Here is an 18364-nt window from a genome sequence, read left to right on the forward strand (position 1 = left end):
TCAGCTGGTAAATGTATCTCATATGACCAAGGACATGGAGTTTGGCTTCTGGCTGAGAATGGAAAATTCAGCATCACTCTGTCATTTTGCACAACTGGTGACAAACTCAGAAACTGTCATTTTAATTTATTGTTTTCATAATGTGAGTGTTTTAAGTCCCTTTGACACTGTAACTGTCATTAAGGACAATACAAAAAAACTTCTCTTTGAACTTTAAATGTGACAACTTTTCCAGTGGCCAGTGAGAGAACTGCCACCTCTCGCAGCGCTCTCTCTCTGTTAATACATTCAAGTGAGTAGAAATTTAGTAATTGATAGAATGGCATATTAACCGCAGCCTCATGCTGGTAAATGTAGGCTGTGGCTGGTCCATTTGTCTAATTCTATCAGCCACTTGAAGCAGAACTCTGGCCATTTTCAACCCGGACCCTGTTGTCCCATCATGCTGATTGAATCTGACCAAAATCTGGTCTATTGCTTCATTATGGAGCTACCTGTCTTTGCTTGCAGTCCTATAGGGCCAACGTGGAGACTCCAAGAATCAACCCCAAAAACAGCCAAAGCATGTCACATTGATTGCTTGCTCTGTAATGAGACGCCAGTAAAAAGATGTGAATAAAAAATACATAAGGTCAGCAGGCCTTTCTCATGCAGTTTAGATGCTACTTTGGCCGTTGTTTTAGCACTTCCTTGTTTCCACTTTGCCATCTAGATGCAGCTTCATGTCTACATGCACTGCTGTGTACAGTAGTGCAAAATAAATAGTTGTCAGGTCATGGATAAACTGAAACTTAAATATATACATGTCTCATTAGAGAGTGAGCGTCAACATGTGTCTCAGTATCCGCTGACACTCAAAGTGAAGTGCTCTGAATTGGAATCAGTAATGAAAAGTGGTACTGGTGCACTGCCAGCAGAGCAGTGTCTTTCCTTGACATGTGGCCTTTTGACCTGTTGCATTCACATTGCAAGCTACATGATCAACAAGCCATTGGAAGTCTGAGCGAGGAGGGAAACTCGGATGAACAAGTTTGCCAGCGGAGAAAAGTCAGCCATGGCTGAACTTTCCACTTCCCAGATGTCTGCGGTTCCTTGTTTCCCTACAGATGTGATTGTGTTTCCTGAACAATAGTTCAACACGGATGAGAAGCTGATTACAACCAGTCAAAGCATCCTAGTTCCCTATTTGAAAGACTACAGGAATAAACTCACAGAAACGCTTGGAGAACGGTTGCATCCATTGTCGGGGTCAATTTAAGTGATGTAATGTTATGAAAGGCAGCAAAAATACATGATTTGCCTGTTCAGCCTGTTGCAGTTGCAGACCACTACATAGATGCAGCCCACAATCGCTCAGAATAGAGCGACACGTCAACCAAGTTGCTTGCAGTGTGAACACAGGGTTAAGGGACATGAGCAACTATTTAAGGCAATTCAAATGGGCAACACTGTCATCAGCAGGGATGAACACTGGTATAAAAAGAACAAAGAAATCAATGTGGATAGCACAGGAAACAGGTTGATATACAAAATACTGTTAGTCATGGCTGATGGCATAGTTGCTAAGATTTGACCAATATGCATTAGCAGTATATTGGTCTAGCCCTAATAATGATTTACACCGCCTCAAAATGTTGCACACCCTTTTAGATTCTCCGCTGATGTAATATGAAGGTGCAGTGTAAGGCTAGCTTGCCACATGTAGTATATTAGCATTAGCTGTGCTAGCGCAGAGCCTCGTTCACATTGCGTCCAGGGGCTTGGCATAACGCAGACGACACAATACATAACCTGCAAAACTAGCTTTGTTTCATTTACGACCAAACCAAGTAGGCTTTTAGTAAAAATTCATAGTTCATGGTTTAAAACGGGAGTCTAGAAGAACTTGACCTCCGCTCCCATTACGTCTGGAGAAGAGTTACTGCAGCTGCTGTTGGTGTGGTTCTGTTCAGCAGGAAGGTTCATCATGATCTACACAGGAGGAAAGAGACTGGCAGGAACTCAGTGATGACATCAGGCTGGCAAATGAGGCTCCAGCTCAGTCTGAGCCTTCCTGGTTCTCCAGGATCGGATCTGAGGGAAGACAGAGAGGGAGGGAGAGGGAGAGAGAGAGAGAGAGAGAGAGAGAGAGAGAGAGAGAGAGAGAGAGAGAGAGAGAGAGAGAGAGAGAGGAGAGAGGAATCCAATCAAAACAGCACATTAGAATCAGTTCAGGTTAAGGTCTTCCCATAGACAACCAGTGTAGTATTGATCAATTCTACAATAAATATCTAATCAATGAAACTGCATCATATCCATCATATCAGAGGTGGATGATACTGACTGGACCAGATCTGATTTTTATTTAAAGGACAATATCGGCTCCATATATCCTTCTGTCATATGAGAGAGGAACAGAGTATGTATATGTTTGTGTGTGTGTGTGTGTGTGTGTTACCTGTCAGTGTGCTGCTGATGTTGGGAGGGGAGACGATGAGCACGGCGCTGCCAGCTGCTATCCCAGAATCCACCACTGACCCCTCCACTGAGGCGGAGCTCAGAGCCTGACGCACCCGTGCACAAGATGTTCACAGTTACACACACACACACACACACACACACACACACACACACAAATTAACAATTCTAAATACAGTGCTGATACTGAAAGCTCAGCAGAACAGGCACGCTTTACCTTGTCAGTGAAGCCGCCCGCCATTGGTCCCTGAGTTTCCGGGGCGACGTTTTCCGCACCGACCAGGAGACTCGCGGCGTCTAGCCTGTCCTCCTGGCCCCGCCCCTCCGTCTCCACGACGAGCTGCGATTGGCCGAGGGGGTCCGGGGAGGCGTGGTCGGAGGTGACGGTTTGGATGATGACGCCGTCGCTGGAGCAGAGGCCCTCTGTCTGAGATGGAAACACACACATGTGGATTATGTATGTATAGGCTCTTCTACAATTCAGTGCTACAAACCACTGTTAAGGCTGAAAGAGCTCTGGGACGCTCACCGACAGGCTGTGCAGGATGATGTGTTCGGGCGAAGAGGGGGAGGAGCTCGTCGTCAGGGTCACCGTGCCGTTGTTGGCCAAGCTGAGAGGAAGGCCCTGACCGGTGGACAGGCTGAGCGGCAGGCCCTGGCTGGAGGTGGTCTGGAGGTAGTAGGTCCCCGGGGTGCCGGTGGGCTGCAGGTGGAAGGACTGGAGGAGAGGGAAAAACATGGATATACAGGGAGTCGGAAAAGTCTGGAACTACATGGAAACTATTGACTAGGTTTGGACTGATATATGACCGATATTGACCTTTTATTAAAAATCTGATCTGGTCCAGTCAGTGTCGTCCACCTCTGATATGATGCAGTCTCATTGATTGCATATTTATTGTAGAATTGATCAATACTACTACTACAAGAGGAAATCCTGGAGAAACACTGAATACTTGGAATTGCATTTTTTTGGCACAAACGATCGGCTCTCAGCAGCTTTAATCTAAAAATACCAGTATTGGCTTTCAGAAACCCATATCAGTCAAACTGCAGGTTGAATATATGTGTGTGTGTGTGTGTGTGTGTGTGTGTGTGTGTGTGTCGTGCTCACAGGTAGGATCTCGAAGGTCTGCAGGGCTCCTGTGTTCAGTGTGATGGTCTCACTGTCGCTAGCTGCTGTAGAAGAGTCTGAGGCTGAGAGAGACAGGGAGAGAGAGAAAGAGAGAGAGAGAGTATGAGATACAGGGGAAGAGAGGGAGAGAGGGAAAGGGTGGGCGCACTTGTTTTAGGGCTCCCAGTTGGGTGGTGAGTTACCAGCTGGGTGGAGTTTGCGCTGGTTTTAAAATAGGCCAACAACCAACTGATAAAACAATCGCAAAAGAACAACAAAAAGAAACAAAGTCCATGTAGGTTAGGCGTGAATTCTCCGAATGTGTGAAGTTACTCTATAATAAAACAGATATATAGATATAGATATAGTAGAGTGGGTCTCACCCAGGTGTGTGATCTGCAGGGGGATCTGTACAGGGATCTGCAGCGCGGCGACAGAGCTGGGGGCGGGGCTGCTGCCGCTCTCCTCCAATCGCGTGACTCGGATCTGGAGCGAGGAGGAGGGACTTCCCGGTCCGGCTGCCGTCTGGGACGACTCCATCAGCTCCTGGAGGCCTTTCAGTAAGACTGCACACACACACACACACACACACACACACTTTATGAATGTCATCGATTATAGACAAAGGGATTCAAATTTGAAGTGAAATGCACCAGAAATATAAAAATATGACGTGTCAGTACCGCTGAAGGGGATCTCCTTGTGATTGGCTACTTGTCTCTTGATGCTCCACCACTTGGAGCGCAGCCATTGGGGGGATCGGACGCTGCTCCACCCGCCGGCTAGCTCCTCCCACTTTAGATCATTCTCATCCTCCACCTCCAGCTCCGATATCCTAAACACACACAGCTTAATTTGATCCAATTCATATAATACAAATGTTATGAATAATAAGTGTGCATTCATATACAGTAAGATTCCATTACACAAACACACACACACACTCATGTGTAGTGTAGATTAGGCTTGGGCGCTATCCAAAATACCGCGATATTTCGTGAATATCGCAATATTTTGGTTATTAGTATTATAGTAGTGTAGATCCCTGATAGTTTTATTATGGATGTGTGTTTGTAATGTGTATTCGCACAAAGTTTGAGTACACATACACACACACACACACTCACAAACTCACTCACTCGTGTGTAGTGTAGATTAGGCTTGGGCGATATCCAAAATATCCCAATATTTTGTAAATATCGTGATATTTTGATTATTAGTATTATAGTAACGTAGATCCCTGATAGTCTTATTATGGATGTATGTTCGTAATGTGTATTCGCACAAAGCTTGAGTGTACACACACACACACACACACACACACACTCACAAACTCACTCACTCATGTGTAGTGTGGATTAGGCTTGGGCGATATCCAAAATATCCCAATATTTTGTAAATATCGTGATATTTTGATTATTAGTATTATAGTAACGTAGATCCCTGACAGTCTTATTATGGATGTATGTTCGTAATGTGTATTCGCACAAAGCTTGAGTGTACACACACACACACACACACACTCACAAACTCACTCACTCGTGTGTAGTGTAGATTAGGCTTGGGCGATATCCGAAATATCCCAATATTTTGTGAATATTGTGATATTTTGATTAGTATTATAGTAACATAGATCCCTGATAGTCTTGTTATGGATGTATGTTCGTAATGTATATGCGCACAAAGCTTGAGCACACACACACACACACACACACTCACACACACACACTCCTCCCTCCCCCCCACCTGCGTATTAGGTTCAGGTCGTCTTCCTTCGTCCATTCCGTGCCTCCGCTGTGTTTCCAGTTCAGGTAGTTGAGCCACTTGGACCGGCACTGTTTCTCGGAGCGCGTGCGGACCTGGTCGGCGACCGAGGCCCAGGACACGCCCCCGGTGACGGCGACCCCCGGCGGCACGCCCGCCATCTCGTACACCACCTCCGCCAGGCGCCGCTCCTCCTCCTCGCTCCACTTGCCTGGTGCACAGGAAGACAGAGACAACAGATAACCAACATAGGAAAGATGCAGACAAACGATACTAGGGTGCAACTGAGATTTTTGACAGCCCATTGTGATATTGATAGTTTTTTACTGAAGCTGCCATAGTTGATATTTTGTGCCAATATTCAATATCTACAAATTTGACTACTTTCATGCCAAAAAAAGGCTAAAAAAATTACAAATATTCAGTGTTTTCACCACTTTCCGCGCTTGAAAACCTAGAAAAATATAAGGAAGGATTTTCTGTTTTCTGGGGATTTTTCTAATCCAAATTTGGAAATTGCAATATTTCTATTTTTTTATATGCAACCCCAACACACACACCATCACACACCCTCCTCTAAGGCTGGGTATTGGCAAGGACCTCACGATATGATTGTATCATGATACATTGTGATACGATACATATTGCGGTACATTGCAATTCTCTATATAATTTACTGAAAAATAAAAAATAGAGCTGAAAATACTTGGGTAGTCTAATATGTACATCACATTATATTGATAACTCAGTGGACAAATTGAGTCAAAACTATTTAATTCAAAGGGATTTGAGGGAAATTTAAGGACATTTTAAATCCGTTTAAAACATGAATCTTTTTTTTTTAATGTATCGATACGAGGGGCTGGAAAATCGATACAGTATCACGGAAAAAAATATTGCAATACTCGGCTGTATCGATCTTTTCGATTTTTTTTACCCTCCTCTGTACCTGTGTTGCACGTGTCCTTCATCAGCCGGCAGCGGTCCTTAACGGAGGAGGCGCTGCGGCCCAGAGCGGCCCCTATGGTCGCCCAGTCGTTACCGTGCTTCTGTCTCAGCCTGAACACACACACACACACACAAACTTTAAATATACTCATGTAAAAAGAATCTACAAAATATGAAGAAATGAAAAGAAAGATATATACTTACGCTTTTAGTTTCTCGATCTCGTCGGGAGTATATCTTACAAAAAGAGAAATTAGGTTTTGTTGTATTAGACAGCACACAGTGGTCAGTAAACGGTGTATGAGGGTGTGTGTGTGTGTGTGTGTGTGTGTGTTTCCCCTTGCCTCTTTCATGACATACTCACTTCCCCACATGGTTGCGGTTGTCGTACATGCGCAGCACCCGTCTGTACACGGCGAACAGCGGCCGGTTTAAGCCCCAGGCCACGCTGCGGTAGAAATCCTTCCGCTCCTCCTTGGACATCTCGAAGATGATCTCTGCCGGGTCCTCCATGCCTCGGCCCTGGCGCGCACACACACACACACACACACACGCGCGGTCATATGAAATGTGTACGGTGAGGAAAAGCATCGGTAAAACAAAGAGGTCACGAGAGCGAGATGCCTACCTTCACATAGCGCTCAATGTTGCTCATGAGAATGTCGATCTCCTCTTTAGACCACATGCCCTGCTTCCACTTATGACCTAAACACCAAGAGAGGTCATACTGCCTTCACACAGATATTACACATTACATACAGCATGGTTCTTTTATGTGTGTGTGTGTGTGTGTGTGTGTGTGTGTGTGTGTGTGTACCTTTATTAGCCAGTGTGTCTTTGTCTTCTTTAGTGGTGAACCAGGCCTGACTGACCGGTGAAACGTCCTCCGTCTTCTGATGCGGGGAGAGAGAGTCCTCGTCGTCGTGTAGGATCTACACACACACACACACACACACGCACACACACACACACACACACACACACACCAGGGGGCAGTGAGTACCTCTCCGGGAATTTTCGTCCCAAAACAGCACTGAGTGGAGTTTCGTTTTGCGACCGAGACGCAGGGACAAAAGGAATAGCAAAGAAAGAAAGGAAGAAAGAGGGAGAAGCAGAAGAAGAGAAGGACGAGGAAAAGGGGAGCTGTGTCTGAACCTGGATCTGGGCGACGCCTTCCTCAGAGATGTCACTGTCTGCTGTGGCAGTCATCGTCACCTCGAAGCTCTCGTCATTCTCCGACACTGGGACAGGAGGAAGAGAGAATGAGATAAAGAACTTTCTGACACTTATTTGCATATACTATTTGAATCAGGTATAGTAAATATATGCATCTGTTGTGTTGATGGTCCTGTGATTAATTGTGATTCATCAGTCAGGGCTGTGTGTGTGTGTGTGTGTGTGTGTGTGTGTGTGTCTCACTGGGCAGGGTGACCACGGAGAACTGCGGTGTGTCCGAGTCTTCCTGCTCTTCTGTGGTGAGACGCAGTTTCTTCTGGAGGGGCTCCGAGTCCTCGTCTACACACACACACACACACACACACACAATCTTCAACAAACTGATGTAGACAAACACAGATGTACTGTACATCCAAAGGACCACAATTATGTTTCTATGAGTAAAATAAAAAAACGAATAAAATACAAGGGCAAGATATATTCAAAACACTGTAAAATGATGCCAAATGTGCAAGAGTCAGTACAGCATAAATTTCAATGAGAACACATTTGATGCCAGAAATCTAAAATGGTTTTACAGTGTATTTTGCATTACAAATTAGACCGAATGTCAGTGTGAATGAAAAAAAATAAGTTTAAAAAAGGAAATAAACAAAGATAGGAAGAAAGAGAGAAGTGTGTGTGCGTGTGTGTGTGTGTGATAACGCACCATTAGGAGGACAGTGCAGTATGATGCTGCCGTCACTGTCCTGAGTGAGTGTAACGGAGTTGACGGTTTCTAACGCCACGTCCTCCTCTTCCTCTGCTGCGGTGCTCATGATGCACCTGGCAAACACAGCAGATCAGCTGATTCTTCTGCTAATCTGGGGTTGGCTGCTAGATCCAGAGTATATTTCCCCACACCTATAGAGGGGCTTTCAGGTGATGTAACGCCCCCACTCTGGCGGCCATGTTGGAGGTCCTCAGCTCTGTGAACAGCTGATTGCGTTTCTAAACACACAACTTGCACGTCTCAACAGAAGTGAATACACATGGTTAATTTCTGTGCTGTTTCTGACTGGCAACTGATCATTTCATCACTGATACGGCAGTTAATGTCAGTGTGTTAGCTACTGAACCATAGTATTTGGTCAGCTGACTATCACAGTCTTCTTGTAAACACATCTGACTTGCAGATCTGCCATAAAACACTTGCTGTGGTTAAGAATACTGATTTTAGTACCTGTTGGTGTTTAACAGTGGATCTTATTTCTGCTCTTTTATCATGAGGTACAGAACTGTTCTGTTTAAGGGGAGGACAAAATAACAGCATAAGGACTTTAACTTTGAAGTAACTCACAATTGCACATAGGAAGGAAGCCAGGAACACTAAAGCACTCAGCCTCCCTCTCCCCTCCCTCCACTACCCACCCAGCCAACAGCAATCAGCATGCAGTTGATTGGCAAATGGGAGTGAGGCTCGGCTTGATTTATGTTCACCCAGCCTGGGGATTACTTCTGCTGAATGCAAACTTACAAAACCTACCTACAGGGGCTTTAAGCTGAATGCCAATTAGCAGTATGTGTCTGTTTTAAAAGGGGTCCGATAATCACCGGTTTAATATGTGAGTTTTCGATGCAACATGAGGCAACTAACAGAGTCACAAAGAGGAGAGTGGGAGTCATTAGCTGAGGAATATGAAGTTTTTTTCCAGCACCAGGAGCACCCTGGGGTGCAAACACTGTTCCCTTGTGATGCTCCCGTGATCCAAGATCACAATGCCTCCAGACAAACTGCTGACTTCATCAACAGCAGGATGAAGTCAAACGTATTCCACGGCCCCCAACAGCAGATCTAAACATCACTACTGAAAAGTAGATTTCCACCTCCTCCATCCCTCAAAGAGCTGGAGGTTTCCTTCTTTATAAGGTTCAGGTGCTACATATTTATATATTGTTAGGTGTTTCTGTTATTTTGTCCACCTGTCCATAGTTTGTCTACAGAAAAAGCAAAAGTAATCTTTCAGTAGACCAGTATACCTGTATTTACATCTTAAATTAAATGACATCCACCTTCTGTTTTTGTTGTGCAATTAACACGTCACTATCATCAAATAGTTGCTGGTATACACAAGCTTGATAATGAACCTAATATTGATACACAACTAAGAAATCACACAAGCAGCAGCAAAAGGAGGTTGAGTCTAAAGTGAAGGCACCAAACAATATTATGACAATACCATACTATGACAATTGTTTATTTGGCAGAATAAACACAGAAGTTGTCGTCCAGTTAATTAGAGCTTTAATTTTCACATCTTTCTTCAGATTGTATGAACTAGTCGGTGACCCCCCCCCCCCCCTTCTCTTGTATGGACGTCAAGCCAAACTCCATTCACAAATCTGGCAATTTCATGCTATCTTGTTCCTCGACAAACATACACAATTTGCACGACTTAAAAACTGTTACGAATTCCTCTGGTGTTCTAATAAAGTCGGTGTATAGATGACCCACTAAACAGCCCTTTATCTAAATAAAATATCAACTTTTATAATTGGTTCACCCTGCTCGCTATCGCTGTCCACGGTGTGTTTCGGTGAATAGTGTGGGAATAGCCGGGAATAACAGACGGAATAACAGCTGATTGTAAAAGTTGACCTATTATTGAACTAATTGCTGCTTATTGTATTGGACTTATGCCGACTTGAATAGTGGATCATAACGATTTGCAAAAAGTCTTATAATTTATATACTGACAGTTATGTATCTTTGCCGATAAGCAAGAAAACATTAAATTGCCATATTTTGAATGGAGTGAGGCATGACGTTCTCTCCGTACGTATCCGGGCCACAAAAACACACTGAATAATGAGATGCAGTGAAGGGATGGATGCCTCACTATGTAAGTCAAAACATTTAACTATTGCCTAGCCATCCCTTTACACTGACTGCAGGGTCTAAATGAATGCAGCGGCAACCTGGCGTGCACATACATAACACAGTAACTGTTAATGTTGTCATGTATCCTGGAGGTAGCGAGTGTCCGCTACCAGTCAAGCTTGCGCACAATGCTAACCATTAGCATCCAGCAAGCTAGCCAGCTAAATGAAAGAAGACGAAAAATCTCAGGCGCCATGTTAGTTGACAAGGTGAAGCTTATGGCGTCTGTGCAGTTTGACGACGGTCTAGTGCTTTATTCTCTGTTCTGTGGTGATTTTTTTCCATTCTGAACTGTGTCTGCGCTGTCCCTCGGCTTCAAGAACCAAACAGAAAGTGAATTTTACTTTTGATTTGGCTACTTACTTCCTGTTTTTGGTCCGGGGACTTCGGAGTTACCAGGATGAAGGCAAATGCCAGGATGGAAGATCGGCCGTCCGAAGGCCACGGGGTTGCCAGATAAACAGATTACCCGTAAATTGGAGGAGTTGTGTGTGTGTGTGTGTGTGTGTGTGTGTGTGTGTGTCTCTCTGTGTGTGTGTGTGTGTGTGTGTGTGTGTGTGTGTCTGTGTGTGCGTGGTATGAAAACTAATAAACATTAATAATTTTATTATTTTTTTACTATCGTTTTGACTAACTATTTTGTCATTTTAAGAGTATTTTATGTAATAAGTATAATATGAGAGTGTTAAATTATATTTTAAATTGTTTGTAAAATTATGAAATAATAACATTTACAAAATAATAACAAAATAAAACTATGGCTACTTACTTACTTCCTTACTTCCTTCTAAATTATAGAAGAAGCAAACCTGGCAACCAGCACGTCCGCTCTCAAATGCACCCGTGTAAAAACTTCACTTGACTTATTTTTCAAGACCTAAAATAACGTGAGGGAGATGCAAGAAAATGGTATGCTTAATACATAAATTACATATTTATATTGTTTCTCCAAATGCTTGTTTTGGGTGACAAATGATGCGTGATTTGGTGAGATCGATACTTCAGCAATAGTTCCACGGTTATTTCGATGGGACCAATATTACGGACGTACGGATCCTCCAAGTTGCAAAAATCCAAATTCCACATCTTTGATAGTTATTACCTGTTATTTAGCTACGACATGGGGGAGCAGCCTCTGAGAGTGTAAGTTCGAGTCTGTGAATACTTTATCTACGGCTTTCATCGCATACAATCTTGATTGAAAGCCATGTTGATTTTCCTCGTTTGAAAGCGCTTTCGGACGTGTACAGTAGCCTGTACACACCATTTCCAGCACTTTGTGTTGATATTCTGGACAGGAAAAGGGTTTCTTAAGATTTATTAGCTTGGGAGTCAAATTCAGTGGATTCAGTTTTGCCTTGGCAGCCAGGGTCCAACTAGCCACGATACCTGATACGACGTGGCACGCCGAACCTAAGGCAATTTAATGTTGCCTTGCTTATCGGCAGATGCACATACTTCATACCTCATGACTTAGGACCTTTAGAGAATCGTTAGACGGGACTGGTACATTCGGCATACAGATAATCCATCATGCAGCGCTTATTTCAAGAAAATATTAACTTCTAGACCTGTTTCACACTTCACTACCGCGTGCGATGTGGTGTATTTTAGTGGAAGGATGTGGGAATTAACAGCCGAGCCGATTCTAAAAGTTGAAATTTAGTTGATGTAAAGTGCTGCATGTTAGATATATCTAAGCCGAAGTGAGTTGTGGCTCCTAACAATCTATGAAACATCTTAAGTCCTGTTCTGCGAGCTAATATTGGCAAGTTTTAACGTGACTGATGTTGTGACGAATAGGATTCAGTCAGGGAACCAACATAAACTGGCCCATGAGCCATTTGGGCTCCTGAATGCTGCTTTATGGGATATTATGTAGGCTAATTGGTTACCCAGAGTTGATGTATTGCCTTGGCTAGAGATGTAGGACTTCATAACAACTGTGTGTGTGTGTGTGTGTGTGTGTGTGTGTGTGTGTGTGTGTGTGTGTGTGTGTGTGTGTGTGTGTGTGTGTTGCTTTCCAGCCTGGCCTGTGGGGATGTGGAAGGCAGGGTGAACGCTCTGTTCAACCGAGTCCGGACCATCCAGAAGAAGAGTGGGCAGTTTGATGTAAGTCAGTGCAAGACGTCAGTTAATACATTATCAGTCAATATTGTTATTACATCATCAGTTAAATGCTACTCCCCCTTTATGGAGTAAAAATCACAAATGAATGTGAATTGCATTATCCAGCTATGTTGCTACATTTTGACAAGTTACTATATTATCTGTCAGTTATTACATTACCAGGTAACTGACCTCTCAGTGTGTTGATGCTTGGTGTTGTGTGCCTGCAGCTGCTGCTGTGTGTTGGAGAGTTCTTTGGAACGACAGCCGAGGCCGAAGCCGAGTGGCAGGAGTACAGAACTGGAGCCAAGAAAGGTGGGTCAAACTTGAAGATCAACCACAACACTCCCAGCGAGCTAGATAATCAGCTAAAGGGAAAAAAAAATACTTCAAATAATTGCTTTCTTTAAGTTAAAATTAATTATCTTGGGCCGTCCTGGTGGCTCAGTTGGCTAATGCACATACAATTTAAACAAAATGTCATCCTTTCTCTCTCCCAATCTTTCCTGTCTCTCTTTACTGTATCTATAAAAAATGAAAAATCTTTAAAAAGGTCACTATGAGACTATGGCAGGTAACCATGAAGCCTGTTTTGTATTCTTTGATTGGCAGATGAGGAAATCAGTCTCCTGTACCACAGTGGCTTTCATTTCTTTAATAATGATGTCTCCTGGTTCTTTTCTGTTTCCTCAGCTCCCATCCACACTTACATCCTCGGAGCAGCCAGCCAGGAGACGGTGAAGAATTTCCCCAGTACTGATGGCTGTGAGCTGGCTGAAAATATCACCTACCTGGGTAAGGCACTGCTAAGTCCGCAGAGTCTGACTGTGTAGAATTATGTTAACTTCAGAAGTATGTTAATCTGTCTGGTCTACATCAGGGATTTCAGTCAGTGCATTGAAGGTACTGCGTGTGTATGTGTCAGGTCGCCGGGGGGTGTTCACGGGGGCGTCGGGCCTGCAGATAGCCTACGTCAGCGGGCGGGAGGCCCTGCAGGAGCCGGGCCCGGCCCACTGCTTCAGCCCCAAAGACCTGTCGGCCCTGGTGGCCTCGCTGACCGCCAACTCCAAGTTCAGAGGAGTGGACATCCTGCTGACGTCGCAGTGGCCCAGAGGAGTGTGGCAGTACGCCAATAACCCGGTAAGTAAAGGGAAGGGCTAAGACTGAAGTGGGTTGGTTGAAGACCCGGACTGTGATTGAGTGTGGGGTCTCTCTGTTTTCCTCCGTTTCAGGAAGTGAACACCAAGTTCTGCGGAACAGGCTCCGTGGCCAGCCTGGCCGACAAACTCAAGCCGCGCTACCACTTCGCCGCACTAGAGGGCGCTCACTACGAAAGGCTGCCATACAGGTAGATCCGGCTTTACTCGTCAGACGGAAAGGGGTTCCAGAGAATGAATCTGAACAGTGTGTTTGACTGTGTGTGTTTCCATCCTCAGGAACCACATGGTCCTGCAGGAGAACGCGCAGCATGTCAGCCGCTTCATCGCCCTCGCAGCCGTCAACAACCCCGCCAAGAAGAAGGTAGGTGTGTGTGTGTGTGTGTGTGTGTGTGTCTTGGGAGAAACATTCAGTTGCTTGCTATTGTACAGAATGTTTTGTCATGTCATTTTTTGGGTAATTAGTTAAAGAGTAACTAAACCCCAAAGTCACATCCGTGTGAAGGCTGGCATCTAATGGTAAAAAGCATGTTACTGAAATCGCCATCTGCTATTGGCTGATTGTTGGTGCCTGGTGAAAGATCAGCCAATAGCAGATGGCAGTTTCAGTGGCTTTTTACCATTAGATGTCAGGCTTTACACAGATGTGAGTTTGGGGTTTAGTTACTCTGTAAAGGAAACCAAACACAGAGACTACTTTTCATCAGGTTGGACTGACATCTACTGGTTAAAATTGCAATCTGCTATTGGCTGATCTTGGTTACCTGTTTTGTCATGGTTTGTCATGGATCAGCTAATAGCAACCAAGATCAGCCAATAGCAATTTGCTATTGCAATAACATGCTTTTAACCAGTAGATGGCAGTCCAACCTAAAAACTAGTCAATATGTTTGGTTTCCCTTTAATGAATGAATGAATGATGTGATAGATGTTTCTATATAAACTCTCATCCTAGTTAATTATCACAAGCCATAGTCCCAGCAGATCCTGAGGCTTCCACCTCTCCGAGTCTTTTTATACCCGGCTGTGATTGATCTGTGTCATATCTGTCATTCCCGCAGTACCTGTACGCCTTCAACATAATTCCCATGAAGAGTATGGATCCGTCGGAGCTGGTGAAGCAGCCGCAGGACGTCACGGAAAACCCGTACAGGCGCTCCGGGAAAGACAAGGCCGAGCCGCACAAACTCAAAACGGGCTTCGACGCCGCGGAGGAGGAGGTGCGTGTGTGTGTGTGTGTGTGTGTGTGTGTGTGTGTGTGTGTGTGTGACAGAGACAGAGAATGAAACGGATCATATGGTACAATTTTAAAATCTCTCCCTCTCCCGTTCAGGAGCCACCCGGCCAGTTCTTCTTTGACCTGAGCAAGAAGCAGGGCGGCGGGCGGGGCGGCGGGCGGGGCAGGAAGCGCTACGCGGACGGGGACAGGCAGCAGCAGGGGCAGCCGTGGGAGGGGGAGCGGCGCGGCCCGGGGCAGACGCACGACGGGGACGGGCATCACCAGGGACAGCCCAAACAGCCGCGCAAGCCCCGTGAGTCCAGGCTGTCTGCTCACATGAACCAGGACAGACTGTGTACAAGTTAGGGTTAGAATGGAATGAACATCATGATCTGCTTTTTTAGTAGTAGTAGTAAAGTCAAAGTGTCAAAGTGTTTGTATTTATCAAATGCACAGTATAACACAAGGTCATTCTGAACAATGAATGGCAAGCAACAACTATGTAGTAGGCATAAAAAAAAAGATAACCCTAACCCAGATATTAAATTGTTAAAAAGAGTCACAAATAAGGGCAAGAATAACAAAAATATACATAGTAGTAGAATATTAACAGCAGTTCTAGAGCTAGTAAAGATGGGCAATATGGACAGTAAGAATAAGAGTAATAAATATTAGTTGTGCCGATGGATATGTACAATCATTTTTGGTGTTGTACATTTAATGAGGAGTAGTAGTAGTAGTAGTAGTAGTAATAATGAGAGTAATTGTAATCCATTATTTCCTCCCTCCCTCTGTCTGTCCAGCTCAGCCTACTGGTCCCTGCTGGTTCTGTCTGGCCAGTCCTCAGGTGGAGAAACACCTTGTCATCAGTATAGGATCACATGTGAGTTTACCGCACAGCTCAATATGAAAATGCATCCCTATATATAATATTGCATGTACAGCACCTTCAGAATTTCAGTTTTTCCACATTTTATGGTGATTTTTTTCTCACCGATATACACTCAGTTAACCCATCATGTTGTTTATACTAGCCCCAACTGTGATTTGCCTGTGTTCCCAGTGCTACCTGGCCCTGGCTAAAGGTGGCCTGACCCCCCGCCACGTCCTGGTGCTCCCCATCGGACACTACCAGTCTGTGGTGGAGCTGAGCTCAGAGGTGGTGCAGGAGATGGAGCGGTACAAGGCCGCCCTGAAGAAGTTCTACAAGAGCAAAGGGGAGCGCTGCGTGCTGTTCGAGAGGAACTACAGAAGCCAGCATCTGCAGCTGCAGGTAGGGACACACACACACACACACACACACACACACACACACACACACACACACACACACACACACACACACACACTTCTGTCCAGTTTGCTGCTGGATATTGATGCTACTGAAGAGACACCAAAGATGCCTTCATGGTCCCTTCAGTGTCACTTCATTTTAATTCCAGTAAGCTTTTATTGGTATGAATGGAAGAGAACCAATGTTGGGAAAGAATTTCAGCAATTTTTGCCTTAGAAGTGCATCATAGAGATGTAAAAGTCAACATATCATTTACATCACATAGGAGATAGTTGGGATTTTGGATAGTTTTTCTACTTATCCAGGTGAACCCCCATCCCCCTCTTCCTCCCAGGCCGTCCCGGTGCCGTTAGACCGCTGCACCACTGAGGACATCAAAGAGGCCTTCATGGTTCAGGCCCAGGAGCAGCAGATGGAGCTGATGGAGATTCCTGAACACACTGACCTCAAACAGGTACATACACACACACACATACGCACGTCAAAAAGATACACACACATATAGGGATATGGAAAACCTGTTAGCTTCAGTTTTGGCGATTTTCAAGTTCAACATTTAATTGAGCATATGTGTAACTGTGGGGCAGAAAGAAAGATACTGAGGCTCTATTTTGTGTGTCTGTGTGTGTGTGCAGATCGCTCCTCCAGGGACTCCATACTTCTATGTGGAGTTGGACTCGGGGGAGAAACTCTTCTACCGCATCCAGAAACACTTCCCCCTGCAGTTTGGCAGGTCAGTGCTGCTGTCAGACCCTCAGTCAGTGATCATCATACAGCAAACGGCCACCAATATGAACAAAAATCACACATATATCCCGAAAAGCATTAATTCATGCTTTTTTCCCCCCTTAAAAGACCCTATCCTCATATAACTTACATCAGCCTAAAAAAGTTGGTAAAGTGAGTTTATCCTCTTCTACATCCCTGATTATGATGTGTGTGTGTGTGTGTGTGTGTGTGTGTGTGTGTGCGCAGGGAGGTGGTGGCCAGCGAGGCGGTGCTGAACATCCCGACCCGCGCAGACTGGAAGGAGTGCAAGCAGAGCAGAGAGGAGGAGGAGGAGTGGAGCGCGCGACTCCGAGACGACTTCCAGCCGTACGACTTCGCCTTGGACGACTGAGACACACACACACACACACACACACACACACACACACACACACACACACACACACACACACACACACACACATACGCAGAGATACAGCGATTACCGCAGTCAGAACACAGAATAACAGGGTTGTTGTTGAATGCTGGAAGACGTTCATTTTCTATTTTTTTCTAGGCCTTGAGGACTAAACAGAGGAACAGCCTGACAAACACACACACTATAAAATCTTTCCACCCCCACTTCACTTGTAGTGCATTTTCCTGTGCTCTAATATCAGGTCAAAATACATTTATTTGATGATTTCTGGTTTAAAATCTACACACTTGTCACTTCATTCTTTTTTTCTATCAAAGTGGAGTGGAAATTCAAGTAGGAAATTCCAAACACAGAAAAATGTAGTTTGCAAAAGTGTTCACCCCATTTACTAAATTGGATTAAAGCGGATTTTTCCCAGGAAAGAGCTACCAGACACTTGAGTGTGTCATGAACTGGATATAGGCTGAATCACTATTGTGTTATATCAGTCGGCAATGGAGAGTAGCAAAATGGTCATTTATGTATATGAAAATGTTGCCGATTGTTACTTTAAGGAACAAACATGTAAGAGAATAGATTTAGGACCATTTGATGTTTTAGTTGAACTCCCTTTTGCACTGTTCATGTCCTGTGTTGGTCTGCTGAAGAGCTGTGTGTGGAAAGGTCTGTCTGGAAAGAGTTGTGATATTTGAGTATCAGAGCCATCAGATTACTGCTTCACAATTAAGGTTAGATCCATAAAGACTGAGGCTTTAAGTTCCCCACAACTCAGTGTCATAACTTTTATATGTACAACACAGAAGCTCAGCAACTCTTTTCTATCCATGTTTTTATGGTGGCTCTTGTTGGTTTGGTTTTAACTTTAATTCAAGGAAATAAAATGTTTTTAAAGATGATTCTCTGCTGAGATCCTCTGTGTGAACAGATATATTTTATTTTGTATATGGACTACAATTAAAAACTCATTTTGTATTTCTGGCCTCATATTGTTCATTATTACCACCTAGTTTCAGGCAATTGATGGCTGGTAGAAATCTTCATTACATTCACATTTAAATA

At 44.4% G+C, this 18364-nt stretch overlaps 2 protein-coding genes across 2 annotated transcripts; one reads left to right on the forward strand and one right to left on the reverse strand.

Moving 5' to 3' along the window:
* Nucleotides 1-1943: 1943 nt before the first annotated feature.
* On the reverse strand, nucleotides 1944-8310 carry dmtf1 (cyclin D binding myb-like transcription factor 1). The gene is made up of 16 exons (XM_071514879.1): nucleotides 8169-8310; nucleotides 7703-7798; nucleotides 7439-7524; nucleotides 7101-7215; nucleotides 6912-6988; nucleotides 6648-6805; nucleotides 6488-6520; nucleotides 6285-6394; nucleotides 5318-5546; nucleotides 4255-4406; nucleotides 3955-4137; nucleotides 3572-3654; nucleotides 2987-3175; nucleotides 2675-2884; nucleotides 2438-2543; nucleotides 1944-2073 (listed from the first exon to the last, which is right to left on the reverse strand). The coding sequence occupies exons 1-16, from the start codon at nucleotides 8275-8277 to the stop codon at nucleotides 2039-2041; spliced, it is 1971 nt and encodes a 656-aa protein (XP_071370980.1). The 5' UTR covers nucleotides 8278-8310; the 3' UTR covers nucleotides 1944-2038.
* Nucleotides 8311-11416: 3106 nt separating this feature from the next.
* cwf19l1 (CWF19 like cell cycle control factor 1) lies at nucleotides 11417-18249 on the forward strand. Its single transcript, XM_071514880.1, has 14 exons — nucleotides 11417-11522; nucleotides 12407-12491; nucleotides 12719-12803; nucleotides 13182-13283; nucleotides 13414-13628; nucleotides 13721-13836; nucleotides 13925-14009; nucleotides 14707-14865; nucleotides 14979-15177; nucleotides 15668-15747; nucleotides 15928-16137; nucleotides 16493-16612; nucleotides 16794-16891; nucleotides 17134-18249. The coding sequence occupies exons 1-14, from the start codon at nucleotides 11500-11502 to the stop codon at nucleotides 17276-17278; spliced, it is 1722 nt and encodes a 573-aa protein (XP_071370981.1). The 5' UTR covers nucleotides 11417-11499; the 3' UTR covers nucleotides 17279-18249.
* Nucleotides 18250-18364: the final 115 nt, after the last annotated feature.

Source organism: Centroberyx affinis, unplaced genomic scaffold (genome assembly GCF_046629955.1).
Source record: "Centroberyx affinis isolate AG114_WGS23_722 - 3 ecotype Tasmania unplaced genomic scaffold, CSIRO-AGI_Caff_v1 ptg010258l_1, whole genome shotgun sequence".
NCBI classification, from domain to species: domain Eukaryota; kingdom Metazoa; phylum Chordata; class Actinopteri; order Beryciformes; family Berycidae; genus Centroberyx; species Centroberyx affinis.